This window comes from Silurus aristotelis (assembly GCF_946808225.1).
Source record: "Silurus aristotelis genome assembly, chromosome: 27".
Classification (NCBI taxonomy): domain Eukaryota; kingdom Metazoa; phylum Chordata; class Actinopteri; order Siluriformes; family Siluridae; genus Silurus; species Silurus aristotelis.
Genome location: NC_139600.1, coordinates 12286908 through 12311687, shown reverse-complemented (window position 1 = coordinate 12311687; position 24780 = coordinate 12286908). Strand labels below are relative to the sequence as shown.

General features: G+C 37.7%; 3 protein-coding genes across 6 annotated transcripts in view; all 3 read left to right on the top strand.

Moving 5' to 3' along the window:
* Positions 1 to 3276, top strand: part of abcc2 (ATP binding cassette subfamily C member 2) — a 39580-nt gene extending 36304 nt beyond the window's left edge. The window contains exons 32-33 of the mRNA XM_083532668.1: positions 1121 to 1315; positions 2379 to 3276. Of these exons, the coding sequence (XP_083388794.1) occupies positions 1121 to 1315; positions 2379 to 2508 (325 nt within the window). The 3' untranslated portion in view covers positions 2509 to 3276. The remainder of the gene's footprint in view (positions 1 to 1120; positions 1316 to 2378) is intronic.
* Positions 3277 to 7793: 4517 nt separating this feature from the next.
* On the top strand, positions 7794 to 12725 carry LOC310721573 (neurotensin receptor type 1-like). Of its 4 annotated transcripts, XM_083533362.1 has the most exons (4): positions 7794 to 7853; positions 8005 to 8189; positions 9878 to 10700; positions 11573 to 12502. In XM_083533362.1, exons 3-4 carry the CDS (start codon positions 9962 to 9964, stop codon positions 11896 to 11898), a joined length of 1065 nt encoding a protein of 354 aa, XP_083389488.1. In that variant the 5' UTR covers positions 7794 to 7853; positions 8005 to 8189; positions 9878 to 9961; the 3' UTR covers positions 11899 to 12502. The 4 variants fall into 4 exon arrangements, with proteins under 4 accessions (XP_083389488.1, XP_083389487.1, XP_083389486.1 ...); XM_083533361.1 differs by lacking the exons at positions 7794 to 7853; positions 8005 to 8189 and adding an exon at positions 8340 to 8400 and having other exon boundaries at positions 9772 to 10700; XM_083533360.1 differs by lacking the exons at positions 7794 to 7853; positions 8005 to 8189 and adding an exon at positions 8696 to 8808 and having other exon boundaries at positions 9772 to 10700; positions 11573 to 12725.
* Positions 12726 to 14135: 1410 nt separating this feature from the next.
* On the top strand, positions 14136 to 23456 carry arhgap19 (Rho GTPase activating protein 19). The gene is made up of 11 exons (XM_083532937.1): positions 14136 to 14216; positions 14694 to 14944; positions 17081 to 17161; positions 17492 to 17701; positions 19998 to 20224; positions 20310 to 20396; positions 20542 to 20607; positions 21019 to 21186; positions 21627 to 21716; positions 21819 to 21899; positions 22118 to 23456. Exons 1-11 carry the CDS (start codon positions 14173 to 14175, stop codon positions 22178 to 22180), a joined length of 1368 nt encoding a protein of 455 aa, XP_083389063.1. The 5' UTR covers positions 14136 to 14172; the 3' UTR covers positions 22181 to 23456.
* Positions 23457 to 24780: the final 1324 nt, after the last annotated feature.

Genomic DNA, 24780 nt, shown 5'->3' with positions numbered 1-24780 from the left:
AACAGATGTTGAAGTGTGAGAGAATCCAGTACTTTGTATCATTAATGTTGTATGGAATTATATCCAAAGAACACATGTAGCTCAGAACGTATTACATTAAAAAAGTAGCGGATTAATTAACCCGAGCATTAAATGTGATACGTTGGGATCATTTTATATGCCAGATTTCCAGAGAAACAAAATCTCGCAACGCTTACAGAAAAACATACAGTAGGATAGTTTTAATTGGTGTCTTGGATGTGTCAATTGTACTTTACTTTTCGACTATATTGAATTAATATGCCTGTTATATGGATTTATTCATTTTGTGTGATTATATTTCTCAAGTTATAGGCTACATAGAAATCTCAAGAACGGGAAAATGTTTTGTATAAAATAGCTCTTGTCTTTTCATAGTAAGAACAGATAGCTATGAAGTCTTTCTGGCGTACTTACTTTAAAAGAAGCACTCAGCTGTACCATGGGAAACCAAAAAGCACTTTAGAAGCCTGAGTCATTTAGACCCTCTTTTTGTTATATGTAAATTCTATGGACAAAGGTTTGTGCTTTTTGAGGAAATTCCCATTCCATATTTAGTCCCCATTCGCTGTTATAATATCCGCCACTCTTCTGGGAAGATGTTGCACTAGATTTTGGAGTGTGCTTGTGGAGGTTTGTGCTTATTCAGCCAATTAGAAAGTCGGGTATTGATGTAGGTGAGGGTGAGGAGGACTTGGGTGCAGTCAGCGTTCCATTTCATCCCAAATGTGTTCAAATCGGGTTGAGGTCAGTGTTCTATAGCAGGCAACTCAAGATCTTCCTCTCCCACCATTGTAACCCATATGTTCATGATGCTTTGGTGTGGTTCTCCTAGTTTAGTGAAGTGTAAGGCTACCACATCCAAAGACATCCTATACAATTGTGCCCCATCAACTGGTAATAATTTGCAGAAGTATCACATTTGACTGGAAAAGTCAGGTGTCTCAGTACTTGTGATCATATAATGTATGTATACATTTATAATTGTTGAATTTTTCATCATGCTTACAATCCTAAATCCCCATTTATTTCTTATAATTAATATATTTGGTCATTGATGTAAATTGTCCAATGAAAGGTAACCTTTTTTTTTTTTTTACAGTGTTGGTCAGAGGCAGCTGCTGTGCCTGGCTAGAGCTTTGCTACGTAAATCAAAGATTCTTATCCTGGATGAGGCCACGGCCGCAGTTGATTTGGAGACAGATGAGCTGATTCAGACTACGATTAATCGGGAGTTCTCAGAATGCACTGTGCTCACCATTGCCCACCGCATCAACACCATTCTGAACAGCACAAGGTATGCACCCCCCCCCCCCCCACACACACACACACAAAAAAACCCTCACTGTAAATACAAATAGTAAAAAATATATATATTATAACAATACAATTTAAGAATTTGTAGACACTTTAGCATAAGATTTGTACAGTATGTGCTTCTTGAACATCTCATTTCACATTTAAGTCCCCATTTTCTCCTAATAACCTAAATAAGATAAGATTATTAAAGTTTTTAAGGAGGATGTTCATCTCGATTTTGGAGTGTGCTTGTGGAGGTTTGTGCTCATTCAGCCACAAGGGTGTTGGTAAATGTACTGATGTAGGTGAGTTGAGGAATCCCAGGGTGCAGTCAGCATTCCAATTTATTCCAAAGGTGTTTAGTAGGGTTGAGATCAAAACTCTAAAGCAGACCACTCAAGATCTTTCAATCCAACCCATGTAAACATATTTTCATGAGGCTGGCTTTGTGCACAGTGGCATTGCCATGCTGGAACAGGTTTGGGTCTCCTAGTTCAAGTGGAGGGAATATGTAATTTTACCATTTTCAGAGACATCTGAAATATGAAATTGTGTGCCTCCATTTTTGTGGTAACAGTTTGGGGAGGGTATTACGGGACGGACGGGCAAGACACATTGTGGTTAAATCCCAATTTAATGTGATTCACTAAGAAGAGTATACACAGCTTTAACCTACGTTTTTCAAGGCTTTTATTTAAGATCTAAAGTGCTGATTTGCACATCCAACTGGGATCAATAGTGCAAATAGTGTGCACGCTGTGAGTGCTTTGCAAAGAACAGCGGAATTAATTAGATCCGCTGCAAAAGTCAGAAGCAGCAGTCATATGTAAATAAGGCTGTTGTATTCGCTAGCTTTTGCTGCTGTGGTCATCGAAAATAAAGCGATGTAAAAGATAAACAAAGCCTTAAATTGTAGAGTAAAAGCATCATCTTGGTAGCGTCCTCACCCTGATTATGCGTTCTGGAATATTTTTTCTGAACGATACAAAACAAGCTGTAATCAGGCTTCTAATCTTGGCTCCTAGTTCGTCAGTATAAACCTTTTCCCTTGTTTTCCACAGGGTGATGGTTCTGGATTCTGGGAAAATAGTGGAGTTTGATTCCCCGAGTGTGCTGTTTGAGAAGAGGGGCCACTTTTACTCCCTGGCCAGAGAAGCTGGAATATCATCGATAGACTACTCAGTGCTGTGAAGTAAAAACCCGAACTGGACACTGAAATGAGAACATGCAGGTTTTTGTTGTGTTCGATGAACCTGTGTGTCCGAATTGTAGCTATTAGTCAATATGAACGTATACTAAAAATAACAAAACTGGAAAAAAAAATGGGTTCTGCTGTGCATCTAATATTTAATACAAATTGATTAAGACCACATCACAAAGTTTCACAGAAAAGCGTGACACATTGTTACTACAGTATAAAGGCAGGAGAGATCCATTCAACCTTCATCCATCCAACCTCAATCCATCCAACCTCTCAGGCTGCATGTGATTTAATATGAGGTGACATATTTTTTGATTTGCACATCTCAGGAGTGAAAACTAAAATCTAATGTCCTTTTTTTAATATTATTATTGAGAGACTTTGGATTTGAGCAAAGTAGAAGTTTTCCCTTGAATGTTTTGTTTACTTTCTTGAAGACTATAAATATACTCTTTTACACAACTGTCTTGATGTTTACCATGTAGACAGCGAAGTTCATGCTTCTTTGTGTGTAAGATTTGAGTGTGTGTGTGTGTGTGTGTGTGTGTGTGTGTGTGTGTGTGTGTGTGTGTGTGTGTATAAGTGTGTGTAAGATATAAGATATTGGTGTATGATACAGTTTTTTGTGCATTGTTTCATGTTAACAGAATGTAAATAATAAAAAAAAAAAACACACATGCATTGTAATAGTGGTTGTTTTTTTTGTATCAACATTTTATACTAATTTTTTTAAACCTTCAATAAATTATTAGAAATGTTGAAAATTAAACGAAATACCTTTTTTTGTCCTTGAAAGTATTTACAAAGTATGCCATATTCATGCCTTACAGGTGTTCAAAGCATTTTATTAAAGGTGTAACTGAATAGAAATACATTTCTAATGAACAGTTAATATTTGTGAAGAGATGCAGATATAAAAAGAACAAAAAAATTAATTTTTGAAAAAATGTTTGAGGTGTGCAGTATGACTTGGATCCCCTGAAATGCATGCACAGAAAAAGAGTACACATGCATTTGCTTTTTATGCAGGCACAAAAGAGCTGTCAGATATAAAGCTTGAAGGACAAAGAAAGACCATGTCCATGCAGAGCTGTTTAGTGTATTTATAGCGTTCGGTCATTACTGATTTGTACATGCCAGATTTCTCTCTCTCTCTCTTTCTCTCTCTCTCTTTCTCTCTCTCTCTCTCTCTCTCTCTCTATATATATATATATATATATATATATATATATATATATATATATATATATATATATATATATATATATATATATATATAGTATAGGTCAGTATTATTAATTTTATCCCACAAGTCACTGTTGCTGCCTCATAATACAAATAGTTTGTTCAATTTTTTTTTCTCAACCCATAAAGAGAGTAAAAACAGAATTCTAGAAATACATGTAAATACAAATTTCTTAAATAAAAAACCTGAAATATCACCTGTACATTTGTATTCAGACCCTTTTTAACAACTCTTGAAAATCAGTTCATGTGCCTCCCATTTTTCTTGATTGTTGCTGAAATGTTTCAACACCTGTGGAAAAGTTTATTGGTTGGACATGATTTGGAAAGGTATGCACCTCTCTATTCTCTCTATTGAATGTCTTACAGTTGGCAATGCAAAAACCAAGCCATGAGGTCAAAGGAACTGGCTGCAGAGCTCAGAGACAGGATTGTTGCAAGAACCAGATCTGGGGAAGGCTACAAAACAATGCTGAACTAAAGATTCCCAAGAGCACAGTGGCCTCCAAAATTCTCAAATAGAAGAACCAGGGCTCTTCAAAGAGCTGGTCGCCTGGCCAAACCGAGCCATCGGGGGAGAGCCTTAGTTAGAGAGGTTACCAAGAACACAAGGGTCACTCTGACTGACCACTGAAGATCCTGTGTATAGATGGGACCACCATCACTGCAGCCCTTTATTAATTTGAGCTTAATGGCAGAATGGAAATGCTAGTGCAAAAACCCATGGATGGTGGCAGCATCATGCTGTAGGGGTGTGTTTCTGCAGCCATCTAAATTCCCTAAATCTACCAAATCCACTCAGATTCAGTGGTCTATCTGAGTATTCAATTCTGATTGGCTGGAAGGTGCATCAATCCAGTCAGTGTAATCAATGCATGTTCCAAGAATGCTCTGTAACTATTCTTTTATGTTTTAGTAGCATAATTTTATATTATTGTGATGTTTAAAATATCTCTTTATATGTTATTTTTTTGTATAAAAAAAACCCAAAAACATTTTAATACTAACAGCGGCAGCAAACCACAAAGTTTTGATTGCCACTCGGTGGTACTGACATACAGTTCAGCGTCAGTTCAACAGCAAGCAGAACATTTAGAGAGGAATAAAAGATGGAAGAAGCTTCGGACTCGAACTCGCCACAACACCCGTGGCCTCAATTGTACGATTTATTTTTCCGTTGAAAAGAAGAATGAGACCTTCATTTAAAGGTGCTTTTCTGCCTGCCTCGTCCCCTGTATGATTTCTTTTTACAAGAATTCTCTTTCCAGTCAGAAAAAAATTCTTTACTGTGCTTTTTCTCAAGTGAAAGTTAAAGGGAGCACTTTTACTTTAGAAATATTTTACCGAATGTATCTCTACCTTAAATCAACTACATGGTTTGTGTACTTCATCTGCCACTGAAATATACAAATGTTAAACTTTATTTCCACTTTATTTTTCTCCCTTAGCATGAATAACAGCTTTACACACTCTAAGCTTCCAGACAGATCATTTTCCCAAACATTTAGCTGAAATATTTTGCAAAGTTAGAGATTTTTTTCTGACCTTGTGATTCAGTTCATCCCAGAGCAGTTCAAAAGGATTTAGGTACAATGACAAAGCAGGATGTTCCATGATGATTGAATACGCTCCAGCCGAATGTTTGGTCTTTAAATAACACTTACAGAGCTTGGACATACGCTCTGGGTCATTGTCTTGTAGTATGGTGAAGTTGGCTTCAATGAGCCGTAGTGATGAACCATAAAAGACTAGTTGTTTCCAAACTTTTGACAGGTAAGTGGGAAACTCACAGTTACTATAAATGTGGGTCCATCTAATCACTTCATAGTGAAAAGAAAGACTCTTTATTCACCTCCCTATTGTGCAATACACACAGATGAATAATTACTGTACGCCTGACATGGTCTTTTGCTGTTATAATTCGTCTGCCTCAAGGTTTCAAATGTTCTATGCCCTGAAATGCAGCGTCCAAATGACACACTCTTTATATCTAAATGCCATTGCCAGGTGGCTCAAATAAACTTGAATACTGCAGAAGGACAATTAAAAGAAACAGCTGCTCTAATTGTTGCTTCTCTCATTTCATACAGCTAACAAAGGCTACAGCTTTCCAGCCTAACATTTGATCAGCTTGCTGAACAAACACCAAAAAAATACACTAAAAACTCATTTCTGGAGTAAATCGTTTGGCACGATCATGCCTTAGTGATTCTATATGCTTGTTAAGGATTTATTTTAATCAGATTAAATACAGCATAGACTGTATTTCTTGGAACTTGGAAAAAACAATACTCAGAAAGACAGCTTCCAGTTTATATTTCAGGAAAAATAATCAGGCTTGTGTTATGCAGCAAAACATTATCATTGATTATTTGATGCTTGAAGTAATTGAGAGCATGACCTTAAAATGCTTTATATATTTGAAAGAGTACGTTTAATTACAACCCCAATTCCAATATCTTTGGGAGACTGTTTAAAACTTAACTACAAATAGATTGCAATGATTTGCAAATTTCATTTCATTAATATTCTATTCACAATAAAACAAACAAAACAAAAGAAAAATATAAAATGTTTACAATAAAAATATTTACCATTTTGAGGAAAATAAGGTCATATTAAATTTGATGGCTGCAACCGGTCTCAGAAAAGTTGGCACATGACCATGTTTACCACTGTGTAGCATCGTATCTTCTGTCTGTATATATCTGGGAACTGAGAGGACCAGTTGTTGAAGATTTTGGAAAAGGAATTTTGTAGTATATGTGTGTCAGGGAACCACCGGCCAGGCCTTCCCTCAGCACCCAGCATGCTGTGATCACCGTCACCTGTTTCCCATCATTTCTCCCCCTACTTAAGGCCTTCACTCTCATTCACTCATCGTCCGTTCTACAGTGCATTCTGTAGATCATTCATGGACTACCCTTTCTATGGACTTTACCTGTTTCCCGGTTCTTTTTTCTGGTACGGCTACTTCCTGGTTGTTTGTATTCTGTTTAAAGACTATTAAACCTTGTTATCGTTACTTCGGTTTTTGTCTGCTTGATACCAGCCTGACAATGTGTCTGATACAGGATTTTAGCTGCTCAGAGTGTCCTTTGTTGCATTTTTTGTTTCATGATTCGACATGAAGTCATGCTACTGTAATGACTTACTTAAATATGCAAGGCTTAACCCGAAAAAAAGTTTTCTGAGTGGAAGCATCTGTTGCTTTAAAACCTGTATATATCGTTCAGCATTTTTGTGTCTTTCTAAATCTGGACGCTTCCCATTCCACAGGAACGAATGCAACGTTCCATCAGCAAATTGTTGAACTGAGTGTTGATAACAAGCCAGATGATCCCTCTCCTCTTTAGTCCGGAGGACTAAATTTTGTCAGTTTAAACATTTGATAAGGTTTTCTATGTTCTATATATGTTTATGAGATTTGCAAATCATCAGGTAAACCTGCAAAATACTGCTTTAATGAGCAATGCATGTAAATGAATAAAATGACTGAATGTATTTAATCTCAAGTACAATTTCCGAGTTAAAGGCCATTCCTGAAAACTAGAACAGAATCTATATACGCATGAAAGTCATTAATATGTTCACTTTTCACTTTAATGGTGAACCTTTATTGCATTCACACAAAAATCTTCTTGAATCTTACTCTAATATCAGTGCACAAGAGGAAAATATGTTTTTTGTTTACATACAGTGGATATAAAAAGTTCACTTATCCGTGGTAAAATAGAAACCAAACCAATGGCAGACATTTCATATAATAGAGCAACAACTTATTTAGCTTGAAATACCAACTTTTGGGGGGGAGTGGTGGCTCCAGCGGTTAAGGCGCTGGGTTACCAATCAGAAGGTCGGGGGTTCAAGTCCTGGTATCGCCAAACTGCCACTCTTGGGCCCTTGAGCAAGGCCCTTCTTGATCATATTGAGCAGCATCCCATATAGCCTACATGTGTGTGCAATTATTTCTTTCTTTTTAATTGATTGACTGAATGAATAATTATATTTAATCTTTCCAGAGATTCAGGTTTGATCTTAAACTTGGTTCTCTTTGAGATTCCTCCTACCTCAAAAATGATTCTAGAAAGTGAAGTGATGGTGTTACTACAACATGAATGAGTGTAGTATGGTGTGTGCACCGGCATAATATTTAGCAGTTTTATTTATGTTTCATAGTCCTGTTATAAAATGTTTTATTTATGTTTCATAGTCCTGTTAAAATGTAAAAATGAATGAAGAAATCAAGAAAACCTGAGGTACTTCCATTTGCAGATAAAGTCAATCTCCATGGAGACGGAGGGACATTACTTCTTTTTCTGAGCTTCCATGCACATGGCATTGGCTTTGGGCTCAAATAAGAAAAACACATTATGGGATTGATGTGTTGTTTGCTTTAAGAAAAGAGAGCACACACTAAAGAGAGGTATGATGAGAGCTGGAGAGAAAATAAAAACAGAACTGCATGTCCTCCTCGGACACACACGGCGCTCTCCAAAAACATAAAAACATTCAAATAGGTTTGGATCCCTTGAAATTACATTCCAGTATGCCAGACCAATGCACTGGACAATATGTATTATCTTACAGCAGGACCAGGACTTTGCTCAGTTGAAAAACAGTTTGCTGCATTTCCAGTAGGCTTTTTTTAATTTTTTTTATTTTAGAGCCCTTCAGTCTTTGCATTTGAACCATCCAAATTCATCATATATACGTATATATATATATATATATATATATATATATATATATATATATATATATATATATATATATATATATATATATATATTTTACTACTAAATATAGACTTTTTTTTTTCTAATTTTACACTATTAAACATGAGTGAAACATTAATGGGAGCAATGTCATGTAACAAAAGATTTACCTACAGAGAGAGAGAGGAAGGGAGAGAGAGAGAGAGAGCAAGAGAGAGAGAGAGAGAGAGAGAGAGAGAGAGAAGGGGTCCTCAGAGTGAATGTTGCATTTGATTGTTGAATCAGACTTGGATGCACATCTCTGTCTTTCATGCTCCACACTTCACAGTAAGTCTGTATTTTTTTTTTTTTTTTAGCAAATATGATATTGTAGGTATTTTTTTTAATGTTACAAACTGGATTGAGTCGGAATGAAATTGGCAGTTTTCACGCCACCTGTTTGCTTTACAGATTTGAGCTCAACAGCAACAGCAGTCATTTTGTATGACCATTTTTAAGTTTTTAAATCTTATTTAAGTAATTATTTAATTGATGGTATGGAAATAATGTTTTATATATATATATATATATATACAAATACAATACAAAATATTGCTTTATATTGTTCTGTATATATATATATATATATATATATATATATATATATATATATATATATATATATATATATATATATATATATATATACAGAACAATATAAAGCAATATTTGTTCTTAAGAGAGAGAGAGAGGAGGAGGAGGAGGAGAATTAATAAAACGTGGCTAGAAGAAAGCTATCAACAATTAATTATATATATGAATATAAATAAATATATATATATATATATATAATATTGGCATAATTGTAATATTGCATTATTTTTCCACAATGATAAGAATTTTTTTTGTTTTATTTTCTTCATTCATTTTTACATTTTAAATGAATGAAGAAAATAAAATGTGATTTTTTACTTCTAATGGGATTTTTTTTCTATAATTATAGGCAAATACTTTTTTTATTTTTTTTATTATCCAACTCTTCTTATTGTAATGTTTGTATGGGCTCAGGTATGATGTCGGTATTGACTCCTATATAGACACTACTGAATGGCTGAATAGGATTACAGATTGTTGTTTGGTGTTATAATACCTAGCCATGCTGTCCTTTTGGACCATTTTGCCCTCAAACATATTTGCATGTTAAAAGAAAAAAAGGAACACTAATAAATGATGAATTGTATGTAATACTGAATGACTGTGTACTATGATCTAAAATGTTCTTCCTTTCTAAATCAGTTTTTCTTCCTTTAGTTATCTGATCAACTCCCGTTGAGGTGTGTTTAAAGCAAGACATTGTCATTTTGGGTATTAGTCTCCACGTTTCCTCAACATGAACGAATCTTTGATGCATTTCCAGCTGTCCTGCAATACGAGTCCAAGCTCACCACCTGACCTTTACATCAGTGTCACCAAACAGGAGCCCTACCATGTCGCCATCCCTATGACGACTTTCTACAGCATCCTGTTTATCTTTGGGGTCCTATCCAACGGCGTTAGCATGCTTACACTCTTCAGGGATGCCCGCTTGAGGGTCAGCGCCATACAGCTCTACCTGCTTAGTCTGGTTCTATCTGACATCCTCCAGCTACTGACAATTCCCATCACTGTATACCGTTATTACTGGGAAAGCTACCCATGGAGACTCGGAGAACCCTTGTGCAAAGCTTACTTCATGGTGCGCCAGATGTACTGCGCCACAACCAGCTGGGTGATCCTTGCATTTACTATTGAGCGTTATGTGGCCATCTGTCATACCATGTGGTCGCTTGCTGGTCTCAGGAGGTCACGACTGCCCTGTCTTCTAGGCTGGATCTGGCTACTAGCATTAGGGACTTCAGTGCCATTTGCCCTCGTCTACAGGCATGCCCGAGCCTGCATCCTAGATTATGGTGCAACGTCACCTGATGCAGCCTTCGTTTTGTCCACCATGTGTGAGATGACCGAGCAGGAGCCTTCTCCTCTTTACAAGGGAGCACTGCTTCTGAGGGGCATCCTCTGCTTCTTGGTCCCACTCGTGTGCATCTTTGCCCTCTACATACTTATCATTGCCCACTTTCACTACAACAGCCGCCAGCGCATGGCCATGGGCATCACTAGGGCTGTTAGCGAAGGAGGAAATCCACCATGCTTTCAGAATGGGAAGCTGCTGATTCAGGAGAAACGGGCTTTGCGACTAATGGGTAAGATTTCATTTTCCGGATACCTTCACCCTAACCTTTTTCTTGAGGTCAAATTACCCCACAGCCTTTTGTAGTGTGATTCTCAGTTCTTGCTGCCTTCACAGCAAAGCACAGTTTAAACAGGAAGTAGAAACCACGATTATATCTGCATAATTTAGACTAGAAGAGAAACCATGGTTGTATTAGCACATGAACAGGCTGGCACAGCGGTGCCTCCTGGATGAAGGCCCAGACTTGGGAGTGGTGAAGCCATTGGTTTGAAAGAGGTAAAGCAAAAAATCCAGTACAACCAAAAATAAAAGCATATATTTAAGAACATTTATAAAATATAGTAATTTAATTCTATTGAAAATGTAATCCTCTGAAATGTGTATTCGGGCAACCCTAACATTGGCAGATTTTGAGGACTGAAACAGATGCACAAGGACAGAATCCACATCCAAATGCTCCAACCATCATCAGGATTAAGGCTTATAGCCGCTAGACCCCATGGATACCTTAGAAAAGCTTGGAGAACCCTTGTGTGTACCTTTATGGTATACCACAACCAATTGGCTGATACTCTGAACACTCTGTTACACCATGTGATCCTTTGCTAGCCTTAAGAATATGTCTTTTACCCTGTGTGTGGCTGTTAATGGGAGTTCCTCATTGCTGTAAACAGTGTAAACATTGCAAAAGAGGAACTTGTCCAGATTTGTTTCTTTAAAAACTTTTAAACCATGTAGACTAGTAGATCTGAGTCTATCAAGGTGAGCTGGAGCAGCCATGGACTGTAGAATTTAAGTACCTGTGTCTACTGGCAGGGTCACCTTCTTTGTTTATAATGCACATTCTGTCAACTGCTCTTTCTTTTCTTTCAATGCTTGCAGGGGCTGTGGTGGTGACTTTCTTTGTGTGCAACTTCCCCGACATTGCATCCTCACTCATGCAAGTCTATGTGGACTCGTGGTCCGGGACGGTGCTAACGGTATACACGGTGCTTAAGTCCTACCTATCGCTGCCTCTCTGGTATGTGAACAGCGCGCTGGACCCTATCCTCTTTTGCATCTCCTCGAAAATATTCCGGAAAGCGTGCTGGGAAACTGTGGAGCCTCTCAGATCGAGATGTCTGCGTGCACGGAAAGACAGAAACCCGATGTCAGTGGCGAACATGATTAGCCAGAATTCCACAGGAGCAGTTAGCACATCAGCCTGAAAACTCTCCATTCGCTCTTCATTTGAGCCAATTCCGTATTAACGTGTACACTGTCTGGAATTAGCACGTTATTCCAGCGCCTGTGGATGAAAAATGTGTTGTGGGTTTTATGGATATACAGTGGGTTCATGTTCTGTGTGAATTTAGCATGAGTTCAATCTCAGGATTGCTTGTATTAGTAACAGCATTTGCTATCTTCTCCATAGCACTGGGTATAAAGATGGGTGAATTTTGCTGACTGTCAATAGGCATAAATGTCTCTTGTATCATTTGTGATTGCTCTTGTTTATGTCGTTATAGTTAAAATGTTACTTGAGCCTGCCGTACCAATAAATGTGAAAATGTCAACGGTTTCTAAAAATGATTAGCCCTGTGATTATATAGTGAATCTATGGACCATGATTTGCTAGAATTCATCATTAGACTTGCACCACCTCCTAAATCCAAATATGAAATGCTCAATTAGGCATGTTTATATTTGTTTAGCACATCACTAAAAGAAAAAGAAGAAGCATGTAATCATTTGGAATTGCAATTATTTTGTTAGCTTGCATGAGATGTTTCTCCCAACATTAAAATCCCCTCTGCCACTTTTATTTTTTTTAATTGGTGTTTTATGTGTCATATGTTCTTTTTGAGTGTGTGTGTGATATTTCCATGTCTGGCTTGCACTAACTGCACTAATCTAACATTTGTAAGAGTAAGAATCCTTACTCTAAAACACTCAACTCAGAACAAGGACTCCCCCTAGTGGTAAATCAGGTTCAAATCCCATACAGCTAAAAATAAGTTGCCAATCAAATAAGATCAACATTTATGGACCCTCACTCAATGTGAATGTACTATATATCAATAAAATCTTAATCTGACACAGGTAAGCGCATGAATATTAATGGGGCAGCACCCAGAATTGACACATGGTTGACTTTTTCCTGGTGGTAATATCAAGCTATAAATTCACGCTGTATTAATATATTAAGTAATGCGTTTAATAAAATGTAGACTTATATAATGTAATTCAGATGTGTAAAGAGGATTACAAATTAATTCATAAAGAACTAGGAGGTATATTAGTGTATATACCTCCCACTGTAGCTAATGATTTAAGGAAATATATTTAAAAAAAAAAGGATAATAATCATATAAATAAATAAGATCAATAATCATTATTACATTATTGGGCCTACTACCTAGTTTGCACCAAACAATATAAAACAACTATTTGTTCTTGAGAGAGAGAGAGAGAGAGAGAGAGAGAGAGAGAGAGAGAGAGAGAGAGAGAGAGAGAGGAGTATAATTAATAAAATGTGGCTAGGGGAAAGCTACCCATAATTATATATACATATATTAAAGTAAATGAATAGAAGACAAGTCTATTTGGTGTGACAACCATTTGACTTTTATTTCTTTTGCACAATCTGTACACTTGCACAAAGTCAGGGTGCTAAAGATCTTCAATTCCATATGTAGATTGAAACACCAAAACAGCTGTACTTCTGACTGTTTCATATCACAGGTCATACACTATGGCAAGACTGAGCACAGCAACAAGACACAAGGTAGTAATACTGCATCGCAAAGGTCTCAGTGCAGACTGGGGTTTAAGAGATTGAGGACTGTAAACACAGTAGTCGGCCAATGAAAACTAAATAGACATATCATGCTTATGTCCCTTTATCATCCTCTATCATGGAAACAAGGTTAAGTGAATAAACTATGCAAAAAAAACATAGGGACTGGGGTGCAGAAAAAGCTGAAGAGCGGTGAAATAAAGAATGTTTGCAAGTAAACAGTGAAGCATGGTGGAGGTTTCCTGGGAGTTTGGGTCTTCAAATGGAGTTCTAAATTTAGTCTGGATTAATAGATTTCTTAACACTGAGAAATACTCATATATGTATATCTTTTTTTTTTTTTTTTTAACGGATTAACTCGTAATTAATTTAGACAAAACAAAAACCAAAAGATAAAAAATAATAATTTAAAATTAAACATATATATATATATATATATATACACTTATATATATTTTATTGTGTTATATATAAACAATTAAACCCCTCCCCCCTTAATTCAAACATGGCGCATGGCGGAAGTGAAACCCGTGTAATATGAAATAAAATATATATTTTTTTAGCCAATCACATGCCCGTTTTATTCTCTGTTTAATTATATTCATGCTTTCACCCCTGTGATTTGAAATTTCGCTCTCGGCTCCAGCCAATAGGAATCCGGGGGCGGGTCTAAGGCGGTCTGAGTGGCAAATTCAAACTGAACATGGCGGCTGAGAACGGGCACGAAGAAAACAAACAGAGTAGAAGGTGTGCGAATATACTTTGTGTTTTGTGTATTTGTATGAAAAGTGAATTACAATGAAAGTGTAAATAACTTGGGGTTATTTTGGTGTTTAGATAGCTAGCAGAACAGAGTTCGTCTGAATCTTGACAGTTAGCTTTGAGCGTCGTCGTTGGCGGTGGGTGGATTTCAAATAGCTTTGTATTGGTACCTGTAGTTCACTATATAGTGTGCAAAAATGGGTGTTTTATACCCTAAAAAGTGCGCGTCTGTTATTAGTACGTAGTTATTTAAAACTAAGCCACATTAGTATACTGAGTGTGTATATGTTATAATAATAATAATAATAATAATAATAGAGATATGGGTATTTGTATGGAACTGGCTCGATTGTTTGCTAATGCTGAAAAAAAAATTACATTTTATTTATAGACAAAATAATGTCTGCACTTTTCATAGAATATGTTATCTGTATTTTCTTGCATCCTTGTGCTTTACCGCAGGGGAACAGTATGTAACATAGTCATAAGCCAGGAGATGCCTCACAGCCAGCCGGTTATTTTCAACCCGGATTTCTTCGTGGAGAAACTGAGGCACGAGAAGCCGCAGGTTTTCACTGAGCTCTTGTTGAGTAACATCAGCAGGCTCATTGATTTACCCGGAGCAGAGTTCGCACAGCTCCAGGGAGAAGCAGACCTCAAGCTTCCTGCTTCCACAGGCTTCCTGCGTCTCCCCAACTTCCTAAAGCGAAAAGGTAAATAAAAAAAACACACCCCAGAAACCGTGCTGCAACCATTACACAGTCTCATTCATCATTCATTTACAGGAAAATTGTCATAAAGGGCAAAGTGAAGAAGAAAAAAGTGTCTGAAAAAGTCAAATGTTCAAAAGATTTCGCAAAATTCAACTCCGGGAATCGTTTCTTCCCCAACACTAAACTCAGAACACGACTCTCCATGACCAGACGAGCGTTTCGATATGTCACACGTCTATGATATGCGTGGCGATTTCAGTGACGTCATATGACGTCACTATATTACCAAGCAATCATTTGTCTTTGCTGTTCAGAATAGAATATATGTAGTGTCACAAATACATTACAGCACAATGAAATTTTGTTCTTCGCATATCCAAGCTTGCTCAGAAGCTGGGTTCAGAGCGTAGGGTCAGCCATGATACGGTGCCCCTGGAGCACAGAGGGTTAAGGGCCTTGCTCAAGGGCCCAAGAGTGGCAGCTTGGCGATACCAGGGCTTGAACCACCGACCTTCCAATCAGTAACCCAGTACTTTAACCACTGAGCTACCATTCCTTTAGAGTGTTTTGATGTTTCGCATGTCTATGCTGCGGCGATGTTGTATTTCCAACGATGCGATTGGTCAACATGCATGTGACATCACTAGATTACCCAGAAATCAACTCTCTCCTCGCTCTTCTGAACAGTACCCAATGACCAGGTGTTCGTATGAACTCAAATTTCAACTCAAATTTTGGGGCACGACGGAACCAAGGAGACCAACGTTTCCTACCTTTTATATTTTCCTACCGTGCATTCGTTTTTAAAAAAAAATAAATTATTATTTATTTACAGATATTCCTGTCACGGTAACTGTGTTTGTTGGCTGATATATTGGAAATAACTGCGCTAAACCATGGGCCAAGTTTCATTCAGGAAACTTGTTTTGTTTTTTGAGACACATGCATGTTCCTTTTGTTTCAACAAAGTAAAAGGTAAAGAATATGCACAATAATCGGACAGTGAAGACTTCTACGGACGGATGAATGAAAATTTTTGTCCGAAAGTTTTAAACAGGAGAGATGATGTTGGCAGACTGTCTCACAGCAACAGTCAAGCGGTGGATACTTAATGGTTTGAGGTTGTTTTGTTGCAGAGAACGTTCGAGACCATCATGGCTACATTTCCATACTTCAACACCACGCAGTTCCACTGGACTGCTGCTCATTCGGATCCATTTCACTATATGACAACGACCGAGTCATATATCTGAGCTCTGTTATTTAGAGCGCAAACAGTCACCTGGAGTGAGCTTTATCACCTGACCTAAATCCTATTGAACTGCTCTGGGATGAACTGCATCACAAGGTCAGAAAGAAATCACCAACTGTCCGGATGCCAAGAGTGTGTAAAGCTGTTATTCATTCAAAGGGAGGATTGTTCAATGAAAGTAAAGTGTAACGTTGGACATTTGATTTATTTGTTTAGTCAAAGAACATCATACTGTTTACCTGTTTGTTTACTCATGTACAAAAGGAACATGCATATGTCTAAAAAAAATAGTAAAAGACTGCGTTTTTAATCTTTTGACACCAAGCATATATTATATATTAAATAATACAGTCTCATGTCATAAACGTTTGGATTGTGATTCAGTGTTTGGGGACCTCTGGACCTCTTTCACTGATGTAATGCTAATATATAATCGCATAATAATGCAATGAAATCCTTTTCAAAGAGAAACAAGACTTCTTAAAAAAGATTCAGACATTGGGATTGGAACGTAAAGAAGAATTTAATATCCTCGATAAATAAAGCGGTCAGTGGACATTCGCTGTTCTAATAACACCGAACTTGTGGAGATTTGTGCTCATTCACGCACAAGCGGAACCGATGTAGGTAAGGCGAGGAGGTCTGCGGTGGAGTCAGCGCTCTAATTCATTCTAAAGGTGCTCAATAGAGATGAGGTCAGAGCTCTATAGCAGGAGATCTTCCACTCAAGCCCATGTAAAGCATATCTGCATGGAGTTTGCTTTGTGCACAGGGGCATTGTCATGCTGGAACAGGGTCTGGACTCTGGAAATGTCATGTAAATCAATACTTCAGTCCATGTAGTATTTTATTTATTTATTTATGAATAAATTTTGTTTTTCCAGAGAAAGGTGTGATCTTTGGAGCACCATTAACTGAAGAGGGCATTGCTCAAATTTACCAGCTCATCGAGTACCTTGGAAAAAGTAAGCAACTGTCCAGTTTGGTCTAAACCAAAGCACATTTTGACGATTTTTGTGTGTTAAATAAACCGATATATCAAATTTGATGTTTAGGTAAAAAAAAAAAAAAAATCTATTTCTACGGTTTGTTTCACTTTTGTATGCCTCATGAGTGTAATTTAAAATTCAGCGTACTGCTCGCTGTGTTTTAACTTCACCTTAACGTTTTTGTTGCTAAAAGTAAACAACCGCGGTGTTAGTTGAGAGAATTTCCTGACCTTAAGTGACTAATGAACGAAGGAAGCGAATGAATAATATATTCTAAAGCAGTTGCTGTTTTCTTTGACCTGTCAGACCTACATGTAGAGGGTCTGTTCCGTGTGCCGGGGAACAGCATCAGACAGCAGGCACTGAGGGAGATGCTCAACAGTGGTGCAGATGTCGACCTGGAAACGGGGGATTACCACCCGCGTGACGCGGCCACACTGCTCAAGGCCTTCCTCGGGGAGCTCCCAGAGCCGCTGCTGACTCATCGCCATTATCAGGCGCATCTTAAAATAGCAGGTAGTCTCTTTCAGGGTTGACCGCGACCCCTCAGGACAGTTTTATTGGCACAGAGGGGCGTCACTTCATATTTTCGCAATTTTCAGATTTATTGCTTTAAAGCAGCGGTTCTTCGATTGGGGGTTATGGACCTCCAGAGTTCTCTGAGTGTTCGGTTTGGTTACAGTAACACCAAGCATTTTTTATGTATTTATTATTGGGGTCCTGTGTCCTGTTTATTGGGTTATTTAAGCTGAATGGATTTAATAATAAATATTTGTTCCTATAACTTTGTGAAAAATGAATAAAAAATGCTCTATGGCTCTTAATAGCTACAATATATAGTGTAAAAGTTTGTGTAAGCATAGTGTAAGCTTAAAAAAAGCACTTACAAACATCCCATTTACTGTAATAGTACCCTCCACTCTCCTGGGAAGATGTTCCACTAGATTTGTGGAGATCTGTGTTTATTTCCGCCGCAAGGTTACGGAAGCATAGGGGAAACAAAATTCAATTTAAAATGTAATCTTTGAAATGGCAATTTAAAAGAAAAAATAAATCAATTTCTATGAATTTTGCTCCAAATATCACACTGCGTTACGCCAGTCAAGTGTCGTGTGAACGCATTTCGGACAAATAACATTTAATTTTGGGTAATTAATTTAAATTATGCAACTTGTAAAGCATTAAAATCAGTATGTAATCCACATATTCAAAATGTTTATTGGAAAAGGCAAAAAAGGGGAGTGGTGGCTCCAGCGGTTAAGGCGCTGGGTCATCGATCGGAAGGTCGGGGGTTCGAACCCCGGTATCGCCAAGCTGCCACTCTTGGGCCCTTGAGCAAGGCCCTTAACCCTCTATGCTCCAGGGGACCCTTACGAGAAAAATAAACCAAGGACCGCGACGTGGGGCCGCCTTCCCGTGGGCTCACCACCTGCAGGAGGGACCGTAAGGGACCGGTGCTGAGAGGATTGGGCAGCAGTCGAAGGCAGGGGCCTTGACAGCCCGATCCCTGGACACGGAGAAGTGTCTGGGGAATCTGCTTAGACTGCCGCCCCCGCGACCCGAATTACGGATAAGCGGGAGAAGATGAATGAATGAAAAGGCAAATGCAAATTGTACTGAATACTGAAATGCCATTTTGCATATTACATTTGAAATAGAATTTTGCTGCCTCTGTGCTTCCATAGAGTCAGAGCTCTGTAGCAGGCCACTCGCATATCTTCACGGAGCTCGCTTTGCGTACATGAGCATTGTCCTGCTGGAACAGGTTTGGATCTGCTAGTGTGAGTGAATGGAAAATGTAATGCTGCCACTGCCAAAGACATCCTGTCATGTGCCTTCGTCTTGGTGGTAACACTGGGGAAGAACAACATGTGGCTGAAAAACTTAGGTGCCCCAATACTTCACATTTAATTAACGGGCATAATATTGGAATAGTTCGAAAATGTTTATGAACCTGTAAAATCTGCTAAAAAAAACATCCATTTAAACAGTTGCTTTTAACACTAACCACGGTCCGAAATGTCTGAAATCTATTTCTAGATGCCATTATTTAGAAATAATGAGACCTAAAGTACAATAATTCTCTGTCTAAAGGTTATTTTTTGAACCTAAGGTCTAGAAGTTTTGGCGCTCAATAAGTTTATTTCAATAATAAAGTATTGCCGCTTTTGTTTAGAATAAAAAGTTTAGGAGCTTCATATCAAGTGCTGGTAATATTTCAATCATAAATAATGTCGACTAAGCACATTTTATATTCCATTAAAAGTGGACGTATAAAATAGGGCTGCAGCTAACGATTATTTTAGTAAACCAGCATTCTACTGATTATTCCATCGATCAAATGCAAGAGTCACATGTTTCCTTTTTTTAGAAATATGAACGTTTTTGTTGCTGAAATTGCACACACAAGTATCTGTGAAAACTAAACCCATTTATTGCATTTAATTGCCATATTACATCAAAATACAACTATATAAATGAAAAAAACAAAGTATTAAATTTCCAATTACTTTTAAAAATTACTGTACTGTTTGAAATGTTCCCAAACATTGGAAAATTACTGCCGTGTTCTTTGGCCTAATTCTTCTCAACAATTGCTCCAGATTTTAGCAGATGGTGCATCAGTATTAATGGTCCGTGAGGAAACAGTGCTCCATGTTTGTTTAAATGAAACAAATAAATTGCAAAAAATTTGCCATTTTTTTCCCTTTTCTTTTTATATTCAAAGTTTCTCGCGGTTTCAGCCCTAGTTGAAAATGCGATACATGAATTAGTTTGACACCGTGTCCTTCACTCATTCGATCCTTCACAGAGATTACGCTGTTCGACGAGAAAGGAAACAAGACCCCCGTACCGAACAAAGAGCGCCAGCTCGAAGCACTGCAGCTTCTCTTCATGCTGCTGCCTCCAGCCAACCGCAGCCTCCTCAAACTACTGTTGGACCTTCTCTATCACACCGCCAAGCAACAGGACAAAAACAAAATGTCTGCCTTCAACCTGGCTCTCATGTTCGCACCTCATATCATATGGCCCAAAAATGTAGGTCTGAGTTTTTCTCCATTGTTATTCACTTAGTGTGCTGCGGCACTGCTTTAAAAAAAAAAAAAAACCTTTCTTGTCCCAGGTGACTGCGAACGATCTGCAGGACAATTTGAACAAGCTGAACAACGGCGTCGCGTTTCTCATCAAGCACTCGCAGAAGTTGTTTCGGGTAAGAACTCAGAAACTTATTTAGACTTTTTCTTTTCGAAAGTCATTTCATCTTTCGCTGTCCTTCTAGAAGTCGTCTAATCCGTCGCAAATGAAGGTTTATCTCGCAAACCCGCGCCTTAATGACTTGTTCTGTGTTTTTCAAGGCTCCAGCGTACATCAAAGATCATGCACGGATGCTCTTCACCGGCTCAGAAACTCCTCAATCAAAGGTTATAATTATACAGCTGCGCACTTGAATTATGCAGAGTCAGTGTGATATCGGGGCCTTTTCTTGATCTTCTGATCAGTCACCTGAGCTCAAATTGCAATTGTGATTTTTCTAGGCTAATCCCCCCCCACCCCACCCACTCTCCCTCCATCTTCATGCCCAAATATAATTATAACTTTTTGTTCTTGAGCAGGTCAAATAAAAAAAAAAAAAAAAGAGTTGAATTAATATTCGAGGGCAATTTGCATACAAATGAAGTTTGTCTTTTATCTTTCATTACACCGTAGTAAAGCACTGACTGCATCCATCTGCCTTGGAAACCCTTAGATGTATTTTTTTTTTTAATACACACTTATTCAGTGGAAGTGAGAAAGTGACCAGAATGTAAATGACTTCCGCCACGTTGCTTTAGGACGACTTGGAGCTGTGTGCCGGCGCGGTTCGAGGCCCACCCTCCAAGAGAAGCAGCGAGGCGGACGGCAGCGGCGGTCAGAAACACACGCAGGAGGCGCTGCGGGAGCTTTTTCAGCATGTCAGCACCATGCCTGACTCTGCAAAGAAGAAGAAACTCATTCGACAGGTAACCTGTTGCTCTTCCACACTTAACCTCGTCCTCACCTGGTATCTGACGAGGATGTTCAGCATTGTGTTTGAAACCATTACATTTGAACTACTGGGGTATTCAGTGGTGGATAAAGTACACAAACCATGTATTTGAGTAAAGTATTTGCCTTCAAATGTACCCAAGTTTCCAAATTCCTATGAATGTTCCTATTATCATTTTTGTCACGAGACTTCTACTGGATTGACTCATGTTTAAGGCTCTTATGTTAATCTGAACACCAGTCTATTAGTAAAATATTAATTAGTCAAGCACTGATTGATCTCTTGTAAAAGTATCCAAAAATATCATGCAAATGAGGCCACGTGTGTTGTGGCAAGTCCGAGTCTGGAGTTTCTTCCATCACACAATTTTTTTTATTTATTTTTTATTTATTTATTTTTTTTCTCCTCCCCCAGTTCAATAAGCAGGGCACTCCAACCCGTGAAAGCCCTAGACCTTCCAACCAAAAGCATGCTCGATCCCGCTCATTCGGAGGCCTTATCAAGGTCAGTCTGTCTTTCCTTCTTTCTTTCTTAAATATCGATTTATTCTACTACTCAACACCGCATCAGTATTACACCAAAAAATGAATTCCTTTGAATGAACAGAAGAAAGTTTTGGGGAATCAAGTTACAAATGAACGAGTGGCATCCGGGACGAGCCAAAGCAAAGATGTGAACAAAGAAAACGTAAGTTGCGACCGGATCTGTACAGGTTACTTTTTAAAAAAAAATTATTTTTAAGAAGTCTGTTCGGTTTGGTGTCTCTGTAACCTTTTACATTATAATACATGAAAACTGAATTCTCTTGGACTAAATGTAATTTATTGCACTTTGTTAAAATCACTTTTGAACACTGTGTTGGTCAGCCATATTTCTCATTCAATTCTTGTCATACCTTCTTTCAGGGTTCCTCATCTATCAAAATAACGCCTCATTCTTCAGGACAACATTCTAGTTTAAGCCTGTAATGTTTTTTGTTTTTTTCTCTTCCTTTTTTCCTTTTTTTTTTTTTTAAATTAATTTCAGTTTAGGAAGTATTTATTTGGGAACAATTAACAAGTGTTACTATGCAAACAAGATGGATTTCCAAACAATTTTATTTTATTTTATTTTATTTTATTTTTTTTACATGGGTTGGATATTATAACCAGTTGTGAATGTCCTAAATTAAAAATGTTTGAAAGATGTAGGGGAAAACAAAAAAAAAAGTACAAATTGTCACAAGCATGTAGCATCTACTCAGAAAAGCCTGGAATAGAGTTTGTATTTAGGAAGGTTAAGCATGTACTGAGAGGGTTTTTATTTTTATTTGTTATTCTTGTTATTATTATTAATTCAGGATGTGTACTTTGGCTTCCACTGGATTTAAAAAAAAAAAATCCAGGTATGTAAATTTAGCATGACTATACATCCACTGCAGCCGAAATGTGACGTACTAAACAGCCGTTGTGTTTAATTTAAACCTACGCTTTAGTATAAATATACAGAGTTTGGGATGAAATTGTGGTCTTCTTACAAATGTTGAAGGCTACACAGGTGGTCGCTGTTACAATGTTTGAGATGTGAGAAGTTTATTGAAAATTTTCTTTTTTGAGGGGGGAAGTTTCTGTATTTCCAAACGGAACATGTCCTAGTTTACACTTATTCATAACTTATTTTAGAGGCATGTAGACTTTATTTTATTTGTTATGCTACGATTGATTTCTGCATCACCACTCGAAAGTGCATTGTACCGAAATGAAACTAGGCTCAGCCTCGTGGAACATGGATATAAAAGGCAAAGGAATTTGTCCGATTCGTGGGATTTCACATCGAACAATGTGTTTTTAAAGGATTTTTATTTTAACTTTTTAAATGTGAATAAGCTTCAGCCTGAATTTCTCCATGTTTATTTGCAGCCTTATATTGTGAACTCATCTTTTATACTACTGTCTTTTTTATTGTTTATTTTTAGGATTTAACCACTTTAACTTGAGATTGCTTTTAAGTTATTTCTTTTAATATTTTTATATGTGAAAGTGATTCGTTTCATCTCAGTGGCTCTTCAGTTTAACTCGGCTTTTTTTTGCCTTTTTTTATGGTGACTGCATTGTTCACATTTTACCTCCGACATTACCAGTTATTAAAACCAGCATGGTATTGTAGCAGTATGTGAATCAATGTTGCCATGATTGGGTTTAAAGTCATAGCTGTATTGTACAGTGCCTTCAGCTTTTGACATTAAATCAAAAGTATTAAAATCTACTCTTTATTGATTTTGTTCCTCTTGGAAAGTTTGAGCCTTTAATATACATTATATGGACAAAAGTATTGGGAAACCTGACTTTTCCAGCCGTATGCGGTTCTTCCCCAAACTTTTAGCACAACGTTGGAGGCACACAGGATGTTTGGATGTGGTAGCATTAACATTTCCATTTACTTCCCTTTAGCTCCAGCATGACACATCCCCTATGCACAAAGCCAGCTCCATGAAGATATGGATTACAAGGTTTGAGTTTGAGCTTTAGTGACATGCTACAAAGTTCTGACCTCAACCCCACTGTACCTTTGGGATGAATTGGCGTGCTGACTACACCCCAGACCCTTGAGGAAAAAATCTCTACAAGCGCCCTCCAAAATCTAGTGGAACATCTTCCCAGAAGAGCGGAGGTTATTATAATAGCTAATGGGTCTTAATGTAGAACCGAATGGTGAAAAAGCACATATGAATCTTAGTTACACCCACTGAATTTTACAAATATTTTTATTTTGAACATAAATAAGCCGCACCTGTCTATAAGTCTACACTAATGTACTTTACACAGGCTTTAACGAAAGACACGTTACACACAGTGTAACGGGTAAAATATGTTGCGATTCCTTTAGGAGCATAGCGGTATTTTGGGAACAGCATGCCACTGCATTCCTCTGGTATTACTGCGTGTGTGTAAGACTGAGGAATATGTCCTTATTATTTTCTGATGCTCAAGTTTCTTTGACTAACCCGTAACGCGGTTGCCAAGAAAAATAAAAAAGCACGAGTTTTGGAAACCTGTCTGTGCTTATATGATTTCTGTTGCAACTGGAGTTAGCGAGCTCTCCCTTCACCCAGACTCAACACATTACAACGGCTTGTATCTAAACAGTAGCCGACCAAGTAAGTCATTGTTCACAGTCTTCCTCCTTCCTTACACAACAATTTATCTCGGGAGTTTATCTTTTGGCATCGTCGTGCGTTAAAAAAAAACAACTTTTTTTCTCCCGAAGCCGTGCAGCTCAGAACACAGGTGAGGTGCGTTTTTTTTTCGTTTCCGTTCGGAAATTTCATTGGTCTAATGTTATGTCGCTCAGTTTTTTGAAGTTTGTGAAACCGGCTTGAAGTTTGTGAAACCGGGAAAAACCCAGGAAAAATACATAAATTAGCCGCTTTGTTGTTTAAGGCGCGGGGTTCAAAACGTGGGAAAAAAGTAGCGGCTTATAGTCCGAAAAATACGGTATATTAACAAAATTAGAAATACAGAACACGGCCAGAGCCCCCAAAGCAGAATTAATTATTGTAATTTGAATTCAAATTATGTCTCAAGTAGAC

Coding starts and splice junctions, on each gene's coding strand:
- LOC310721573 (XM_083533359.1), top strand. CDS start 8,773: ATGCACATCTCTGTCTTTCATGCTCCACACTTCACA. Junction 8,809..9,877: donor TTCATGCTCCACACTTCACA/GTAAGTCTGTAT, acceptor ATGCATTTCCAG/CTGTCCTGCAATACGAGTCC. Junction 10,701..11,572: donor ACGGGCTTTGCGACTAATGG/GTAAGATTTCAT, acceptor CAATGCTTGCAG/GGGCTGTGGTGGTGACTTTC.
- arhgap19 (XM_083532937.1), top strand. CDS start 14,173: ATGGCGGCTGAGAACGGGCACGAAGAAAACAAACAGAGTAGAAG. Junction 14,217..14,693: donor GAAAACAAACAGAGTAGAAG/GTGTGCGAATAT, acceptor GCTTTACCGCAG/GGGAACAGTATGTAACATAG. Junction 17,162..17,491: donor CATCGAGTACCTTGGAAAAA/GTAAGCAACTGT, acceptor TTGACCTGTCAG/ACCTACATGTAGAGGGTCTG.